Source organism: Sminthopsis crassicaudata, chromosome 2 (genome assembly GCF_048593235.1).
Source record: "Sminthopsis crassicaudata isolate SCR6 chromosome 2, ASM4859323v1, whole genome shotgun sequence".
Taxonomy (NCBI): domain Eukaryota; kingdom Metazoa; phylum Chordata; class Mammalia; order Dasyuromorphia; family Dasyuridae; genus Sminthopsis; species Sminthopsis crassicaudata.
Window position 1 is genome coordinate 602305799 of NC_133618.1, and position 18988 is coordinate 602324786.

General features: G+C 34.3%; 1 protein-coding gene across 6 annotated transcripts in view; it reads right to left on the reverse strand.

The window, feature by feature from the left end:
- CHST15 (carbohydrate sulfotransferase 15) overlaps positions 1-18988 on the reverse strand; it is a 139736-nt gene that overhangs the window by 49412 nt on the left and 71336 nt on the right. For all 6 annotated transcript variants that reach the window (XM_074295806.1, XM_074295803.1, XM_074295805.1 and 3 more), the window contains 3 exons: positions 18346-18685; positions 13915-14061; positions 5631-5787 (listed from right to left, as the gene is read on the reverse strand). In XM_074295806.1, the coding sequence (XP_074151907.1) occupies positions 5631-5787; positions 13915-14061; positions 18346-18685 (644 nt within the window). The remainder of the gene's footprint in view (positions 1-5630; positions 5788-13914; positions 14062-18345; positions 18686-18988) is intronic.

Sequence of the window (18988 nt, forward strand, 5' to 3'; positions counted from 1 at the left end):
AAACTATGGTATATGAATGTTATGGAATATTATTGTTCTATAAGAAATGACCAACAGGAGAAATACAGAGAGGCTTGGAGAGACTTACATCAACTGATGCTGAGTGAAACGAGCAGAACCAGAAGATCATTATACACTTCAACAATGATACTGTACGAGGATGTATGCTGATGGAAGTGGATTTCTTCAACATAGAGAAGAGCTAATCCAATTCCAATTGATTAATGATGGACAGAACCAGCTACATCCAGAAAAGGAACACTGGGAAATGAATGTAAACTGTTATTTTTACCTTCTGAATCCAATTCTTCCTGTGCAACAAAAAATTCGGATCTACACACATATATTGTATCTAGAATATACTGTAATATATTTAACATATATAAGACTGCTTGCCATCAGGGGGAGGGGGTTGGGGGAGGAAGGGAAAAAATCTGAATAGAAGTAAGTGCAAGGGATAATGTTGTAAAAAATTACCCATGCATATGTACTGTCAAAAAATGTTATAATTATAAAATAAAATAAAAAATATATATAAATAAATAAATAAATGTGGATCTATATCTAGTTTCTGCCATACTAATTTCTAGTTTTCCCAACAGTTTTTTTTTCAAATAATGAATTTTTATCCCTAATGTTGGTATCTTTGGGCTTGTCAAACACTAGATTGCATAGATGTACCCTTTTTTGTCCTTTGAACCTAATCTGTTCCACTGATCGACTGGTCTATTTCTTAGCCAATACCAAATGGTTTTGGTGACTGCTGCTATATAATATAGCTTTAGGTCAGGTACACCTAGACCACCTTCATCTGACTTTTTTTTCATTAGTTCCCTTGAAATTCTCTACCTTTTATTCTTCCATATGAATTTTGTTGTTATTTTTTCGAGGTCATTAAAATAGTTTCTTGGGAGTCTAATTGGTATAGCACTAAATAAATAGATTAGTTTGGGGAGTATTGTCATCTTTATTATATTCGCTCGGCCTATCCAAGAGCACTGAATGTCTTTCCAATTATTTAAATCTGACTTTATTTTTGTGGCAAGTGTTTCATAATTTTTTCTCATATAATTCCTGACTATTCTTTGATAGATGGATTCCCAAATATTTTATACTCTCAACATTTGTTTGGAATGGAATTTCTCTTTGTATCTCTTGCTGTTTCATTTTGTCGGTGATGTATAAAAATGCTGAGGATTTATGTGGATTTATTTTGTATCCAGCAACTTTGCTAAAGTTGTGAGTTATTTCTAATAACTTTTTACTAGAATCTCTGTGGTTTTCTAAGTATACCATCATATCATCTGCAAAAAGTGATAGTTTGATTTCCTCATTACCTACTATTATTCCTTTAATCTCTTTCTCGACTCTTATTGCAGAGGTTAACATTTCTATTACAATATTGAATAGTAATGGTGATAATGGGCAACCTTGTTTTACTCCTGATATTACTGGGAAAGGTTCCAGTTTATCTCCATTGCATATAATGCTTACTGAAGGTCGTAAATATATGCTCCTGATTATTCTAAGGAATAGTCCATTTATTCCTATACTTTCAAGTGTTTTTAGTAGTATGTTGGATTTTATCAAATGCATTTTCTGCATCTATTGAGATGATCATATGGTTTTTATTAATTTGATTATTAATATGGTCAATTATACTAATAGTTTTCCTAATATTAAACCAGCCCTGCATTCCTGGTATAAATCCTACTTGATCATAGTGTATTATCCTGGGGATGATTTTCTGAAGTCTTTTTGCTAATATCTTATTTAAGATTTTAGCATCAATATTCATTAAGGAAATTGATCTATAGTTTTCTTTCTCAGTTTTCAATCTACCTAGTTTAGGTATCAGTACCATGTCTGTGTCATAAAAGGAGTTTGGTAGGACTCCTTCATCCCCTATTTTTTCAAATAGTTTATATAATGTCAGGGCTAATTGTTCTTTAAATGTTTGGTAGAATTCACATGTAAATCCATCTGGTCCTGGGGAATTTTTTCCTGGGTTTTGACTAATAGCTTGTTCTATTTCTTTTTCTGAAATGGGACTATTTAAGCAATTTATCTCCTCCTCTGTTAATCTAGGAAGCCTATATTTTTGGAGGAAGTCATCCATTTCACTTAAGTTATCAAATTTATTGGCATAAAGTTGGGCAAAGTAACTCCTTATTATTTCTCTAATTTCCTCTTCATTGATGGAAAGATCCCTCTTTTCATTTGTAAGACTAACAATTTGATTTTCCTCTTTCCTTTTTCTGATCAGATTTACCAAAGGTTTATCTACTTTACTGGCTTTTTCATAAAACCAACTCTTGGTTTTATCTATTAATTCAATAGTTTGTGTGTGTTTCTTTTTTTGTTTTGTTTTTTTTTACTTTCAGTATTATTGATTTCTCCTTTTAATTTTAGTATTTCAAGTTTGATTTTTGGTTGGGGGTTTTAATTTGGTCTTTTTCTAGCTTTTTAAGTTGCAGGCACAATTCATTAATCTTCTCTTTCTCTATTTTGTTCAAATAAGCCTCTAAAGATATAAAATTTCCCCTTATTACCGCTTTAGCTACATCCCACAGATTTTGGTATGATGTCTCGTCATTGTCATTATCTTGGGTGAAATTAATTGTTTCTATAATTTGCTGTTTCACCCAGTCATTCTTTAAGATGATATTATTCAGTTTCCAATTACTTTTTGGTCTATTTACCCATAACTTCTTATTGAATGTAGTTTTTATTGTATTGTGATCTGAGAAGAAGGCATTTATTATTTCTGCCTTCCTGCATTTAATTTTGAGATCTTTATGTCCTACTATATGGTCAATTTTTGTATAGGTTCCATGAACTGCTGAGAAGAAAGTATGTTCCTTTCTATGACCATTCAGTTTTCTCCAAAGGTCTATCATACCTAGTTTTTCTAATGTTCTATTTACTATTTTAATTTCTTTCTTATTTGTTTTGTGGTTTGATTTGTCTAAATCTGAGAGTGCACGGTTGAGATCTTCCACTATTATAGTTTTACTGTCTATTTCTTCTTGCAACTCTCTTAACTTTTCCTTTAGAAAGTTAGATGCTATACCATTTGGTAAATTAAAACAACTTTGAGGTGCCACTTCACACCTCTCGGATTGGCTAGATGACAGGAAAAAATAATTATTGGTGGAGTTGTGAAATGATGCAACAATTCTGGAGAGTAATTTAGAACTATGCCCAAAGGGCTATAAAATTGTACATACCCTTTGACTCAGCAGTCTCATTACTGGGTCTATACCCAAGGAAATCATAGAGGATGGAAAAGTCTCACATGTGCAAAAATGTTTATAGCAGCTCTTTGGAAAAGGAAAAAAAAATACCAATCCGTTGGGCAATGGCTGAACAAGTTGTGGTATATGAAGGTAATGGAATATTATCATTCTATGAAAAATGATGAATAAGCTCATTTTAGAAAGGATTGAAAAGATTTACTTGAACTGAAGCTGAGCAAAACAAGCAGAACCAGGAATACATTACCTCATTAGCACTTAGTAAGAACCTAACACATTATATATAATTACAGCAAGAATATGTGATGATTAACTATGTAAGGTTTAGTTCTTTTCTGTGGTTAAATGATTCAAAGCAATCCCAATATACTTTGGACAGAAAATGCCATCTACATTCAGAAAAAGATTTAAAGAGACTGAATGTAAATAAACATATGCAATGTTCACTTCTTTTTTCTATTTTTTAAAATCTCTCTCATGGTTTTCCCTTTTGCTCTGTCTCTCCCAACATGATTCAAAAAGAAATGTGTGTTAAAAATATTTTTTAAAAAGGGAAAAAGTGATAACACTAATGGCTCTTGTTAATAGTAACTCTCTTAAGTGAGGTTAACAAGTTTTGGCAAAGAAAGGGGGCAAATCCTTGCTTTTAGATGTGTGTGAACTATTATAATGCTAGAAAAAAAGTCCATAACAGTTTTATTGAACAGAGTTAAAAGTTTCCTGATAATCAGAGGTAACTTAGGAAACTACACTGTATAAGTCCCAATGCTGAAAAAAAAAATTAAGTATCATTAACACTACTTGGGGATGATTATTTCGGGAATTAGAGTGAGGAAACATTATTGGTTTCACACTTACTAGCTATGTGACCTTGGGCATGAAACTTAATCCTGTTTGCCTTGGTTTCTTCATCTATAAATTGATCTGGAGAAGGAAATGGCAACCTGCTCCAGTCTCTACCAAGAAAACTCCAAATGGGGTTGTGAAGAGTTGGACACACTTGAACAACAAGTTATTACAGATTTTCCTAAGTTTTCAAGTGACTTCCCATGGAGTGTGTTAGCACTTCCCTTGACTGAAAATAAATAAAAAAGCAAAATAAGAGTTGAGCACTTCTGAATTTTCCCTGTTGTCTTACATCATTATTCCATTGGATCCAAGCAATGGTCACATCCTGTATTTGACCTTCCTTCCTTTGCCAAAGTAGCTAAGGCTCTCAGTTATTCTACCTAATTTCATTCCTGAGATGTTTTCATACCTTCTAAATTGAATACCCCGTATAGAATTTTAGCTCATGTTACCCATTCTCTGAATCTTTTGAAATCTGTTAAGTCCAAAGCCAGTCTCTGTATCAGATTATGCCCAGCTTTTCTCTCTCTCTCTCTTTTTTTTTTAATCACAAATTCTGAGGTGGAATGACTCCATTGTAAAAATTAAATATTTAATCCTTATAGCCATTAAAGAAAGGAAGTCACAGCAAATGGACCAGCTAACAGTATACAGTATTTGGAGAAAGATACCCCATCATTCAGTCTTTATCGGAGCAAATTAGGCAACTCCAAATTCTGACATTTATTGAAGATTGCTAGGCACAAAGAAAAATAGGACAAAAGAGCTGGCAAAATTGTCTTCCTTTCTCTCTCTTGACTATATTCTTTCTCTCTCTCTCTTCTTTCTGTCTCTAATTCTCTTTCTTTGTCTCTTACTTCTCTCTCTCCTCTCTGTGATTCTCTCTCTCTCTCTCTCTCTCTCTCTCTCTCTCTCTCTCTCTCTCTCTCTCTCTCTCTCTCTCCCTCCCTCCCTCCCTCCTTCCCTCCCTCCCTCCCTCTTTCCCATCTCTCTCTCCTCTCCCTATTTCTTCCTCATCCTACCTCCCTCTCCTTCTCTCTCTCTTTCTCTGTTTCTGCCTCTGTCTCCCTCCCTCTCTCCATCCATTACTTCTTTCCTTCTTTCCTCCATTAACATCATTAGGATCTGAAGTAGCAAAATAAGTTGGTGAAAGAAAAGGGAGTCAGTGAATTCTGAGAATTTCACAAGCCCTCAAACTCTACTGGGACTTTCTCCCCACCCCTATTTCCAGTTATGTTGAACAATCCAAATAATAGCCATGGAATTTCACCATTCCCCCATTTCAAATCATTTGGGAATTGAAATCAAAAAGAAGAGTCATGATGTATAAGAAAACAATTTACAAATTGTTTAAACTAGGGCACCAGTGAGAGTCTCAAGAATAACATTTACATAAGAAATAACAATAACCCTGCAGTTAAATTCCATTATAAAAAAGACAAATTTGTTTGGGATGAGAAATAGTAGTACTGTTCTTTCAAACTGGCTTTCTCTCCACATACAAAAGGATATGTGACTACTAACCTTTCCACAGGATCCCTCAGCATGACTATGAGTTTTGCATTTGGTTCAAAGGCATGGATGAAGTCCTGGATCAGAAATGGAGGCTCTCCATCAGTACTATTGTCATAGAAGTAAGTCCAAGCATTATTGTCCCACATGGTTGAAGCACTGGCCTCTCCTACAAAGAGAAAATATTCCAAACAGGCATTTTCATTTTAATCTAAATTAACGTTTGACTTAATTAAAATTTGATTGAATTGTCAAGCAAAGTCAAAAAAAAAAAAAAAAACCACTGCTCTTCCACAAAAACAGGAAATGCTAATTTAATGAACATAGCCAAGTCCAAAATGTCTTTTCTGCCTTTATGCTCTTAGGCTTAAAATGATCCCAGCAGAGGAGTGGTGTAAGAAGAATGACTGCCGAAAGCACACAGATCTCCAAATGTCTTTGTCTGTCCAAACACTGAGCATTCCTACGCCTCCAGCCTTCTCTTTGTGGGGCTAACAAAAATAATTACAACCACGCAACATTCCCCATTTAGTTTGGACTAAATGATATACATAGCAATATAGTATTATGGGCAAATCAGGAAACACAAGATTTTTTTTTGTCCTCAAAGAGTAGCAGGGATAATAGAAACAATTGTGTAGACAGCTTATGTTAGGAAAAATAGAAAGAAAGAAGACTGGCTTTTTCTGGAATCTCAGCACTTCACTCAAATGAAGTGGCCAGGGATTTTGCCTGAATTATCTTGTTAACTGTGACTGTGGAATCTGTCTGAAAGGAAGGAAGACCATTGAACTCCCAACTTTTACTCTAGGCCCAGTAGCACCACTACCTAACTAGGTCACATTGAGCAAAAAGATTCATCTCTCTGGGCCCCAGTTCTGTCAAGATTTATTAAAATCACAGCATTATAAATTGAGAGCTGCAATGGACTGATAGAATAAGTAGTCCAATATCCTAATTTACCAGTGAAGAAACTGAGGCTTAGAGATGAAGTGCAAGACTCATCAGCTCTCTTGGGTTTCATTGCCATCTATTCTGACAATTCTCGAATCTATCTCTTCTGCTCTCACCTCTCTGCTGACCTCCAATCTCACATCTCCAACTACCATTCAGACATTTTAATATGGATGTCCATCTTAAATTCAATATGTCCAAAGTAGAACCCATTACCTTTCCTCTGAAACCAATCCCTCCTCTGACCTTCCCTATTACTGTAGAGGGCAAAACTATCCTCCCAAATTCTTCAGGCTCACAACCTAGAGCTCATTCCAGATTTCTCATTATCTTTTATCCTTCAATATTCCAAGACAATCTATTGTCAAGATCTAGTTATGTGTGTGTGTGTGTGTGTGTGTGTATATATGTATATATACATATATATATATATATACACATATATATCTGTATATATATTTATATATTTCTAATGTCATATATTTATACATAACAATAAATATATTATACATTTTTATATCACCTTTGTAACTCCCTTCCGACCTTGGACATTTCCATCACTCTGGTGTATGCCCTTATCACCTCACACTTGGGTAAGATAATAGCCTCTTGATAGGTTTGAGTGCCTTGATAGGTTTAAGTCCCTTTTCAGTCTTATCTATCCTCATTTGGCCACCAAAGTGACCTTCTTAAATCCTCCAACTAACAATGTCAGGCCCATAGTTTTTAGACAACCTAGCCCTCTCCTACCTTTTCAGTCTTCTTATAGATTACTCCCCATCATATACCCTTCAATACAGCTACTCTGGTCTCCTGTTTGTTCCACTAATAAGATTCTCCATCTCTTGGCTTTGAGGATTTTCTTCAGCTCTACCTATTGACTTCCCTATTAGGCTTTCTTTAAACTCCAATTAAAATCCCATCTTTTACTCAAAGTCTTTTCCAACACCTCTTAATTCTATTGCCTTAACTCTTTAATAATCTATCCATCCTGCAAATAACTTCTTTGTAAGTATTTATTTTCATTTTATCTTACTATTATAAGTTCTTGGGGGCAAGGACTGTGTTTTACCTCTTCTTGAAACCCCAGTGTTTATAGCTCAGTGTCTGGCACAGAGAGGGAAGTTAATAAATTAATGTTGATTGACAAAGGAAGTGAAGAGCCAGAATTTGAATCTAAGATTTTGAACTCCAAATCTAGCACTTTTCCCAATGAATTAAGTAAATGAGAATAATCTGTTAGAATCATATTTTGGATTATTTGATATTTCAAAAAGTGAATTATAGATTAAAACAATACAGATCTGAAAAAAAGTCCAACATTTTTAGGATAACTAGAATTCCAAAAAGTACACTTATATCAAATTACTTAAGTATCAGTTCCATGTATGAAGAGTTTCAGATATAATTGTGGAATAGGTAGGTACTTTGAGCCATTTTTTTCAAGGGCAAATTTGGGTTAAATTCCCAAATTTTCCCTATAAGAGATCCTCTACAGGGTCTCTCAATAGGAAAACTCATTAGAAAAACTGTTAGACTAGTTATAAGATGACTGCCATGCTTGATACTTCAGGACTCATTAAGAGGACTAGATCTGGTGGTGAAGAACCATTGTTCAGACTTAGGGTCTGATTTCAATCTGCATGATAACTCATTTAAGCTCTCTTATTCCTGTTTCCTCATCTGTAAAATAAAGAGGTTGACTTAATGATCTTTTTGGTTATTTTCTAGATCTGAATCTAATGATAATTATTCAAAAAAACATGAGAAATAACAAGCAAAGTGGGGTGCGACAGAGTAGTATTGTGCATTAAAAAGATATAGTTACATAATGAAATCCAGTGACTTAAAGGAAGAGGTGATATTATGAGAAAGAGTATTTAAATGATAATCAATACAGGGAGAAATAGAATAAAATATTTTTGAAATTAACTAGTAAATATTTCTCTAGAAGGGAAAGAGAAATACTGTTAATTTAAAATATATACTTATTTAAAAACATATTACAGATCATATGGACAGGAAAAAGAAACAGAGTATCAAATCTTGACACAGACACATAGTTTTCCAGTGATTAGAACTAGTTATCTGTTTTATCTAATGGATGTACTCCTTTGCCAAAATAATATCAGCTGATAATATTTTACCTCTTGATGATTATTTTATCTTTCAAAGTGTGAAGGAAACATACTATTATGGATCTAATTCTCACCAACAAGAGGAAACTGGTTTTTAGGATGGAGACTATGAGAGTCTTGCAGGGACAGGGTCCATCACAGAATTTGTGATAGTGAAATAAAGGGAAGTTAAACCTCATTTTTTTCATGTACTCTAGTTTTTTTAAAGAAAAGGTTAAAATAATTTAGAGAAAGAAAGGGTGCAATCCAAATTATAGAAGGGAAGTCAACTCAGGGTGGGGGGAAATTCTTAAGAATGAAAATCTGAAGAGACAAAAGAAACAACTTTCTTTGGAGAGGGAAGATCTAAAGAAACAGTAGGACTACTAACTGGAGTAATTGGAACTAATAAAGGATGATGGAATGAAGGAAGATTTCTCAACATTCATTTTATTTCATTTCCCTCCCCAAGAGACAGGAACTTTGGCCTGAACAAAAAAGGTCAAAACAAAAATAGAAAATGGGGAGTTTATACCCAATATAATTAAGTGAATTGCAAGAAAAAATCTAAGTGCCTTTGAGAAGGTTCAGGCCATCCAGGCCAAATCCTAGATTATAAAAAAAAAATGGAAAATGTAATTGTTGAACCACTGAGTAATCTCTTGGAGAATGGGACAGGAGTGACATGTTGGAAAAAGGCAAGTACTGGCAAAGTTAAACAAATAACCTTGAATTCCATGTGTAGCTTAGCCAAATTCTGGAACATACTGTTGAAGGGATGGTTAATGAACAATTGGAAGTGGAAACAGTGATCATAAGGAACTATCACGGCTTCATCAAGACCACATAATACTTCACTAAACTTATTACTTTTTAATGATAGGGATACTAGACTGATAGATGAGCAGAATTTTATAAATACAGTTGAATTAATTTTTAGCAAAGAATTGACAGGATCTCTATGCTGTTCTTGCAGAAAAGATGAAGGAATATAGGCAAGATGAATTTGAGATATTCAGAAATAGCTAAATGTTTGGACCTAAGAAATAGTCATTAATAATTCAATTATCTTGGGAGGAAGTCTCCAATGGTTTTCCTTCAAAAATTTGTCCTCAGCTGCTTCACATGTGTATAAATTAAAAATCAAGAAGGCTTATCAAATCTGCATGTAACACAAGTTGGGAGGGATGGCTATTTAATTGGATGATGAAATTCCAAAAGTTTTTGGCAAGCTAGAAAATTGGGCTGCATCTAACAATATGACATTTAGTAGGGACAAATGTAAAGTATTACATGTGTGTTCCAAAAATCAACTTTACCAGGAACAGATGGAGACAAAATGACTAGAAAGCAGTTCTTCTGAACAAAATCTGGGTGATATGATCAAGGACAGGTTCATGATTTGGCAGCCAAGAAAGTCTTGTAAACTTGTGCCTTACTAGTAAGAAAGTTATTTTGCCCAGGATTATAGTTCATTGGACTCTGATATAAACAGTACCTAGCACATAGTGGGTACTTAATAAATAAATGTTTATTGATCACTTGGCCAGATCTTATTTGTAATATTGTGTTCAGAATTAAGTAATCATATCTTAGCAAGGGAAATGATAAGTTCATGAGGATTCAAGAAAAAGCAAGCAGGATAGTGAAACATTTTAATATATGGCATATAAGAATAAGCTGAATTGGGAATTTCTAGCCTAGAAAAGAGAAAATATTGGAAAATGGGGAGGAAAGAAATAGATACTATTGGCACATAGAAGCATCTGAATGGCTATTATGTGACATGGGGATCAAATTTCTCCTGTCTGGCATTGGGACAGAGGTAAGAACAATATGAAAAAAATGTATAAAAAAGGAAAATAAAGCCTGATGTAAGGACAATCTTCCTAACAACTAAAGATAATTAAGAATAGATCAGTCTGCCTTTGAAAACATAAACTGCCCTTCACTGGAAGTCTTCCAGTAATGACTGGATGATCACTAAATAAGTATTCTGTAGAAAGGGTTCTTCTTCAGGTACAAGTAAAAGACAACTTCTGAGGTCCTCTGTAGGTTTTAGATTCCATGATTCCTGTGATCTTACAAATTATCTGACTATAAACATGATTACTGGAGTATTAAGGTATAGTTTGGAACATCTTGTAGAAGATCAAAACTGGCAACCACTCAGCACAGTCCCTCACGGTTGTTCTGCGTGTTACTTTTGTACCCAGTACTTAAATTCATGGTTTGAATGTTTAACCATCTCATCAGAATAAGGAGAAATGCCCCAAAACACCTGGTAATGAAGTCCAATGTAAAGTCATATTGATAAAGTGGACAATTCAATACTACAACATTTATTAAATATCCATTGTCCAAAAGGAATGCTCAATCTGGGTAAAAATCCTATTTTCGATGCTGCTGGTATTTGGTAGATGTGTGAACTTGATAGAGCAGTTCTCCTCTCAGTCTTGGTTTCTCCAACTGTAAAAACTATAGTTCTCTTAAATTTATAGTAAGAATTGAATAAGAAAATTATGTATGAAGTTTTATAGAAATGTAAGTTATAATTATTAGGAGATGCACTCAAAGTCTTAGCAAAGAATAAATAAGCTTCATGTAGTAGAACGATTCATATGCCCTGATATGGAATTACCAAGTTGGCACTCCTTTGCAGATAAAAATCATAGCACTGAACTTCACTATCACTGATCTGGCTGTTTCTCAGTTTTGTTGTGGAATTGTCTATAAGGAAAAGTATTTGTAAGTCAGATAGTATTAATGAACTCATATTAGAACCCTTATGACAATTACCCCTGCTTCTGCATTTTCCAATGGCCAGTCCTATTTTGTCCTTGTTTTCTGAGAGTGTATGTTCTTCCAAATCAGTATTTTGGTACCTAATCTAAAAGAGAAGGACATGTCTTGCCCTTTCTCATCTCACCAGAACCATACATCCTTGGTGGAAGACACATGGTTTTAGCATATCTGCAGGGGCAAAGGTATGGAGTTGGTCAAGTTACTGGATGGAGGCAATAGCTAACAATGATGATGGGCCTCAAATCTCATCTAGATAGATCTGTGCCTTAAAGAGTGGTCAAAGCTCTATCTGTATCTAATAGTAAAATGACTTACCAACAAGGAGACAAAATCTTCATATTCACCTAATTTTGTAGGATGAACTGAAATGAACCTTTTTCAGACAAGGTCATAAAGAAAAGAAATTCACTCTAGTTTCTTCTTATTCCAAGAGCCTTGGTATTTTTTAAGGAGAAACTCAAGTGATTAAGCATACATCTGTCCCTTTGGAAATGATGAATATAATTAAATATCCATCTTTCAAATTATTTCGTTTAATCTTATTCATTACATATTCATTTTGTATAATGATCAAATTAACCACAGGACAAACAAAACACATAGATTTGAGCAAATAGCTTGCCCCTAAATTTCCCTCTTTCACAAATGAATAATTTTACCCTGAGATGAATGCAACAAAGCTACTGAATATTTTCACAAATATTTTTGTGAATTTATCATAGAGATGATCATAAATCAATCATATTTAATATAAAGGAATGGGATTAAAAGTATCTCTGATTTATAAATAGATTTTAATTGCAGAAGCAGCATTGAGACAGTATTTCTTTTAAGGGAATCAGAGTATTCAGGAGCAGATATATTCACATAAGTGAATTTTCAAGTATTTTCAAAAGAAAATAATTTAATAAATAGCTTTTTTAAAAAAAATCTGTTGATTGGATTTCGGGTTTTTCTTTTAAAGGCAGTAGGAAGCAAAAAAAAAAAAAAAAAAAAGATCTGTAAATCTATGTCAAGCACAAACACTTCATTTAAGCAATGACTGCAATCCACAAGTGAAAACATCATTTTAAAAAATACATACCAGTAATAAATTTAGTCATGGCTCAGCCCAAATGCAGTCTGAATTCTCTAGAGCATTTTTCTTTTCAGCATATGACACAAGTGATTACATAGTTTGTATAAAGATAAGTGTTGGGGAGGGAAAAAGCAATGAAGTCTTTCCTTAAAACCTGTTCAGATTGTGGGGTATATTGTTCCTCTTTGCACAGCCTATCATGCAGCCCAAATATTTTACTTGTTGCTGCACACACTCCATATTCTAGTTCTGGGTCATTTTATAAGAGTTCCTCCTCTTGCCTCATATTTCTCCATTAAAATTCTTAAGTTCACGACTCCACTTCCCTGATTCCTTTGTCATTAATATGCATTCCGTCTTCCTCCAATTATCTTACATATATATATATATATATGTATATATATATATATATATATATATACATATACATATATACATACATACATACATATATATATATATATATATATGTATGTATGTATGTATATATATATGTTTACAGGTCTTGGCCCTCAGTAGGATGTAAGCTTCTTGAGGGCAAGGATATATTTTGGTTTTGTCTTTTTATCCTTACCACCTAGACAGTGCCTTGAACATAGCAAGCACTTAATAAAATAGCCAATGGATTGTCATGGATGACAAATGACAAACCACTTGAGAACAGACTTAACACAAGGCATGCAATATTTATTTAATGTTTAGTCAGTTGTGTCCAATTCTTCATGAATCCATTTGGAGTTTTCTTGACAAGAACACTGAAGTGCTTTGTCATTTCCTTCTTTAGCTTATTTTACAGATGAGGAACTGAGGCAAGCAGGGTTAAGAGACTTGCCCAGGGTCATAGATCTAGTAAATGTCTGAGGCTGGATTTAAATTCAGATCTTCCTGAGCCCAGAGCAAGCAATCTATCCATGTACCACCTAGCTGTCCATCTGGCATAAAGTAGGCACTTAATAAGTGTTTATCAAATTGAATTGAACTGACAAGGACTGTTTTGTCTTCATAGTTCCAGGATGAGATAACTTACCCTTAGTACATGTCTAATATAACTTTTATGGCATGAATGGGATTTTCAGGTACTTTTGCAGATGACTGCCCATATCTTTAAGCAAAACAATCAGTCTAGCCCAGGGTTTCTTAAACTTTTTCCACTGGACATCCCTTTTTGTTGGAGAAATTTTACATGATCCTGGATATATAGGTATCTAAAATAGATATGCACGTCCAACATTTACGGATAATAAATCATAATTTCACAATCCCCACATTCAGATTCACAGTTTAAGAAGCTTTGATCTAGACAATGATGGATACGACCTTTCAAGAGCAGAAGGTGTCATACCAATAACAATATTATTCATCTTGCTGTGTTCTGGCCCTGAATCACTCCGAAGTCCCTTATGAATTTCATGGGCTGCCAAGTCAAACAAATCCAGGTAATCTTCCACTGGGGAGCGGTCACGAAACCCGTCTCTCAGTCGCACTATTCCTAAACAGAAATGGAAAGTCTGGGAGTTATATGGAAAAGAAACAAGGAGGAAAGAATCCAGCCCTGTGTTTCTTCCTCCTTTGGATCATGCCTGGCTCCATGTGTCCCCTCCCCCCCAGCCCTACCTTTCCCAATCCCTGATCACTAGCTGGTAAGATTCAGGAAGGGAATATGTTCTCCTTATAGCCGGGGCAGAGACCTTCAGGGTCAGAGAGGACTCCAATAAGTCCAGGACAAGTGATTGCTTTTCCACATGTTTCCTCATCAGCAAAAAGAAGGTAATATTTGTTCTACCTATTTTATGGGCTCATTGTAAAGAAAGAGATTAGTACAATATTAAAAGGCCACACAGCTAGTAAGTGTGAGATTAGTACAGTAATTTGCTTCTAGTGCTAGATAAATGTGAAAAATTATAATGCTATCACTCCCACAGCAAGGTGCTCTATCTGAACATAATAGGTGTTCCCTTCCTGATTTAATGAAAGTTGGTGAAAAAAGTAAAATAAACCACTTTTTCATGGGTAAATTCTAGAGGGTAATCGGATGGGGGAAAGCCCATAAATGATTAAAATTCTCTTTATCTGTAGTTGCTTAAATAAGTGACTGACTTTTCTGTGGGGGAAAAATCATTTTCTGTATAGTTTAGATGATGGAAAATATCATTAACCAGGTTAGAGAAGATTTTAAGCAAAATGTTACACTTATTCAAGCACTGTAAACACTTGAACTTTGTGAGGCATGTAAACTTTAGGTACACTTGCAATAACTTAGCCATGAGCAGTATATGAGGCATATATTACACATAATAGAAAAAGCAATAAGGAGAATGTAAACCAATTCAAAGGATAGACAAATTTAAAATCTATCATGATTACAAATGTTACCTCTCTTTCTCCAGTGATAGGAAGCTCACTGATTGCTTAGACTGAATACTTCTATTAATTTGCCTGTCCTTTCATTAACATTATTTTGACATCATTCATTCAAAGTGTCATGATTTAAAGCTGAAAAGGACTTTAGAGTTCATTTAGTCTCATGACTTCATTATAGAGACAAGGAAACTGGGCATAGATATGAGAAATTATTCATTCACAGCCACATAAGCATGAAATGGGGCTTGAACTCAGGTTTTCTTGACCACATGATCATTACTCTGTCATTCCAAGATACCTCTCAATTCATTTTTAAAAAAAAATTGCTGGATATATTTAACCTATAGCAGATTGCTTGCAGTCTTAGGAGAGAGGGAGATAAGGAAAGGAGAAAGAAAAATTTGGAACAGAAAGTCTTACAAAAATGAATGTTGAAAAATATCTTTACATGTCTTTGGAAAAATAGATACTATTGAAAATTAAAAAGAAAAACAGACACATTTGCTGAGTACCTTCAACATTGTAGACATTGAAAAGGATATAAAGACATGCACCCTGTCCTCAAGAAGCTTTGCAACTTATTAACATAAAAACAATCAAAATGCCTTCCTTTTTTGTTTATAATAAAATCTAAATGCAAGATTTACAGATTCCTAGAAAAGACTTTGAAGATCATTTAATCTAATATTATTCTGAACATGAGGAAAATGAAACCCCAAAGTTATGTGCCTCAGTAAGTATCATAGAATTAGGCAGTAATGGAGCTGTAACTCAATATAGGTTCCTTCTTTCCCCTGCCTCACTTATCATGTCACAACTCCAAAAATTTTAATATAATCACCAAAGCTTAAAGAAAGAAGAAAAATATAAACTGGGATTTTGGAAGAAAAGTGTTTTGAAGTTATTAGAAAGTAGCACTGTAGACTGGCCTGAATTTCCCATGACAGGAGGGACATTAGGATTGAGCACCGGATTCAGAATCTGGAAGATTCCTCTTCATAAGTTCAAATCCAGCCTCAGACACTTATTAGCAGTATGATCTTGGGCAAGCCACTTAACCCTGTTGACCTTTGTTCCTAATCTACAAAATGAACTAAAGAAAGAAATGGCAAATCACTCCAATATCTTTGCCAAGAAAATGCTAAAAATAGAGTCACAGAGGATTGGATATGACTTTAAAACAAGTGGTCAATAACACTTTATCATGGATCCTGTTTTGGATGCCATAAAGTTAGTTGTCATTAATGCAAAAAAAAAATGTTCTCTTCTATGTATCCAGCTCTCTGATGTAGAAGATAATGTTCAAAAATGTCTAATAAACTTGGATCCAGAAAAAAGATGAGAAATGTACCTCCCTCCCTTCTTTGCAGAGGTGATGGTGGAGTAAGATGTCTATATGAAAGGGAGGCTATTTATACTTGGAAATTAAAGTCATATAAAACATGAGATATTGACAGAAAATTTCAAAAACAAAAATACCTAGTGAGCTACTAAGTTCATGGAGTAATAATACCTAAAAACTATTATTAAGCAAAACACAAGTGAAAAGTCCCCCTCTTTCTGTTCATGGCACTCTTTTAAGTGTGAAAGGAGTGATTAAAAGTTAGCCAAGAAATACTTAGAAGGGTGTGAAACTTTAAAGTTGTACTAAAAGTATAACTTTTAAAAATTCAGTTTTAATGAAAACGCCCACTTGGCAAGTACTAAATTCTGGCAGATGATTAGCATTTATCACCCTTTAAGACCAAATGACCAAATGTCTCCTGGCAGAAAATGAAAAGGTTAAGGAAATAAAACAATGATCTGAGAGTCATTTGGTAATAGGCTAGGGTGGGGCAGAAAGCAGCCCAAAGAAAACTTACAAAATCAGAGACTTAGAGAATCATCAGAAGAGACCATTTAATCCAATGTCAGCCCTCTCCTATCCCCTTCTTCAACCTTCAATACAATTTACAGATGAGAAGACTAATTATCTTGGAGCAATGGACTGATTTTATCTGTCACAAAAATAACAGTAGAATATGGACCAGAAATAAGGTTTCTTAAAGCTGATGATCAAAATCTGCATTTGAGCTGTGATACAGCAACATATGAGCAGAAAATAGAGGAAGAGTTAAATACAAAAGAGATATCCTCTGAGTAAGTATATGCCATCTCAAGGGTTGATTACATAATGGTAGTGATTAGTACAAGTTGCATGTAGCTCAGATAGCCATAGATACCTAAAATAAATGTCATAAGCAAGAGCTAATTAAATATTGGTCTGAAATGACCCTCATATAGTGGATGAGAAACTTTATTATTAATTTCCATAGCTAGAAAAAGTCAAAACTAGCAGGATTTTTAGTTAATAAGATGCTTATTTCACTCATATTCTGTGTCCTCCAACAAAGTTATATTCTTTAATCCCTCAAGTAGAAAAAACTAATTTAGAACTTTCAAATTTAATAGAAATAGGAGAGTTCATGCCATCTGCTACCTTGATATATAAATGTCTTATCTCCTCAGATTAAAAAAAATGACATGTAAAATGCTTTACAAACCTTAAAGTGGTACATGAATGCTATTATTATTATTATAAAGATGAGTATAATAGATAATACATATGTATATGTATTTATAAAGAATTTTATATTTATTTTCTTACCTGTTCATCAGCCTTATCTGTAAAACTATGACTCCTGCTTTACAGAGAAGGAAATTGAAGCTGAGAGACTTAATGACTATGTTTATCATCACCCAACCAGAGACTTAATGACTTGTTCATCATCACTCAACCAATATATGTCCAAAGCACGATGCTGACTGGTAATGTTCTTTTGAACATATTACTTCCTATACACACACACACACACACATAGGATAAGTATTGGTAGGTTATTGTCTTCCATTTTATAATATTTTATAAAAAGTAATGGAATGTAGTGAAAAGAACATGGGACTTAAAGAGTCAGAAGCCTTGAGTTCTCCACCTCCACAGTGACTTATTGGCTGTGTGACCATGAGTAAGGTGTACATCCTCTGTAAAACCTTAATTTCCTTATTTGTGTACTATCCATCTCATGTGGGGAAAGAACTTTGTAAGCCTTAAGTGTTAAAGACACAAGAATTGTGGTTGTTATTGTAATAATCACCACACATGCAGTAGGCGCCTTCCATTCAGTAGTCATTCACCATTGAGATTGATTGAAAACTGGGTTCTGTTGCCAGCTCTGCAAATAGCTTTATGGTTTTAGGCAAAGTATCTAACTTCATCACCCCAGTTTCTTCATCTATGCAATAGATATGACCTCTGCCAAAGCTTCCCAAAAGAGCTTCTCTAAGGAGAAAATGATAGATGCAAAAATATTCTGCCAGGTGAAAAGTACCCTTCAAAATTGGACTAATACATGGGCCAATAGGCTTTACTTACCAAATCGCTTCCTTGTCCACCAGTGGGGCTCTTTAATGGCAGAGAATTTCACGTCTGGGTGCAATCTGAGACGATCATAGAGATCAGTTGTCCCACACTTTGGTTGCCCAATGATGTAGAAATGAGGGAGACAACGAAGGCGGTAGTGCTTCTCTTTGAAATGGTACAAGTGGTTCCAAAACTCTTTTCTGAGGTAATCAAAAGTTGACCGAAAATGCTTTGAATACAATGCATAGAGGTTGGTCACATAGGGATCCGTAGTATTTTTCCCTGTGTATTCTTCATACCAACAAGGATTTTTACTAGTTGGAAGAAATTTGTTAGGGATTACTGAGAACATCTGCAACAACAACAAAAAAAGAGGGCGATATTAGAAAGTTTGATTACTAATAAATATCATGCCAGTTAAGGGAGAACCCTACAGTTATCTTAATATTATAATATATATGTTCCAGGAACTATATAATTATGCTTGAATATAAAAGTAAATTAAAATAGATAGATTATAATGGACAGTTTTTGTTTTTTGTTTTTTACCTTTCCTTTCTCATACCTTTCTTGAGAGATGGACTAAATTTTTAGAAAAAGAAATCAGCCGAAGAGTGATAGGTGATGACCCAAGTCAATGGCAGACTACCATTAC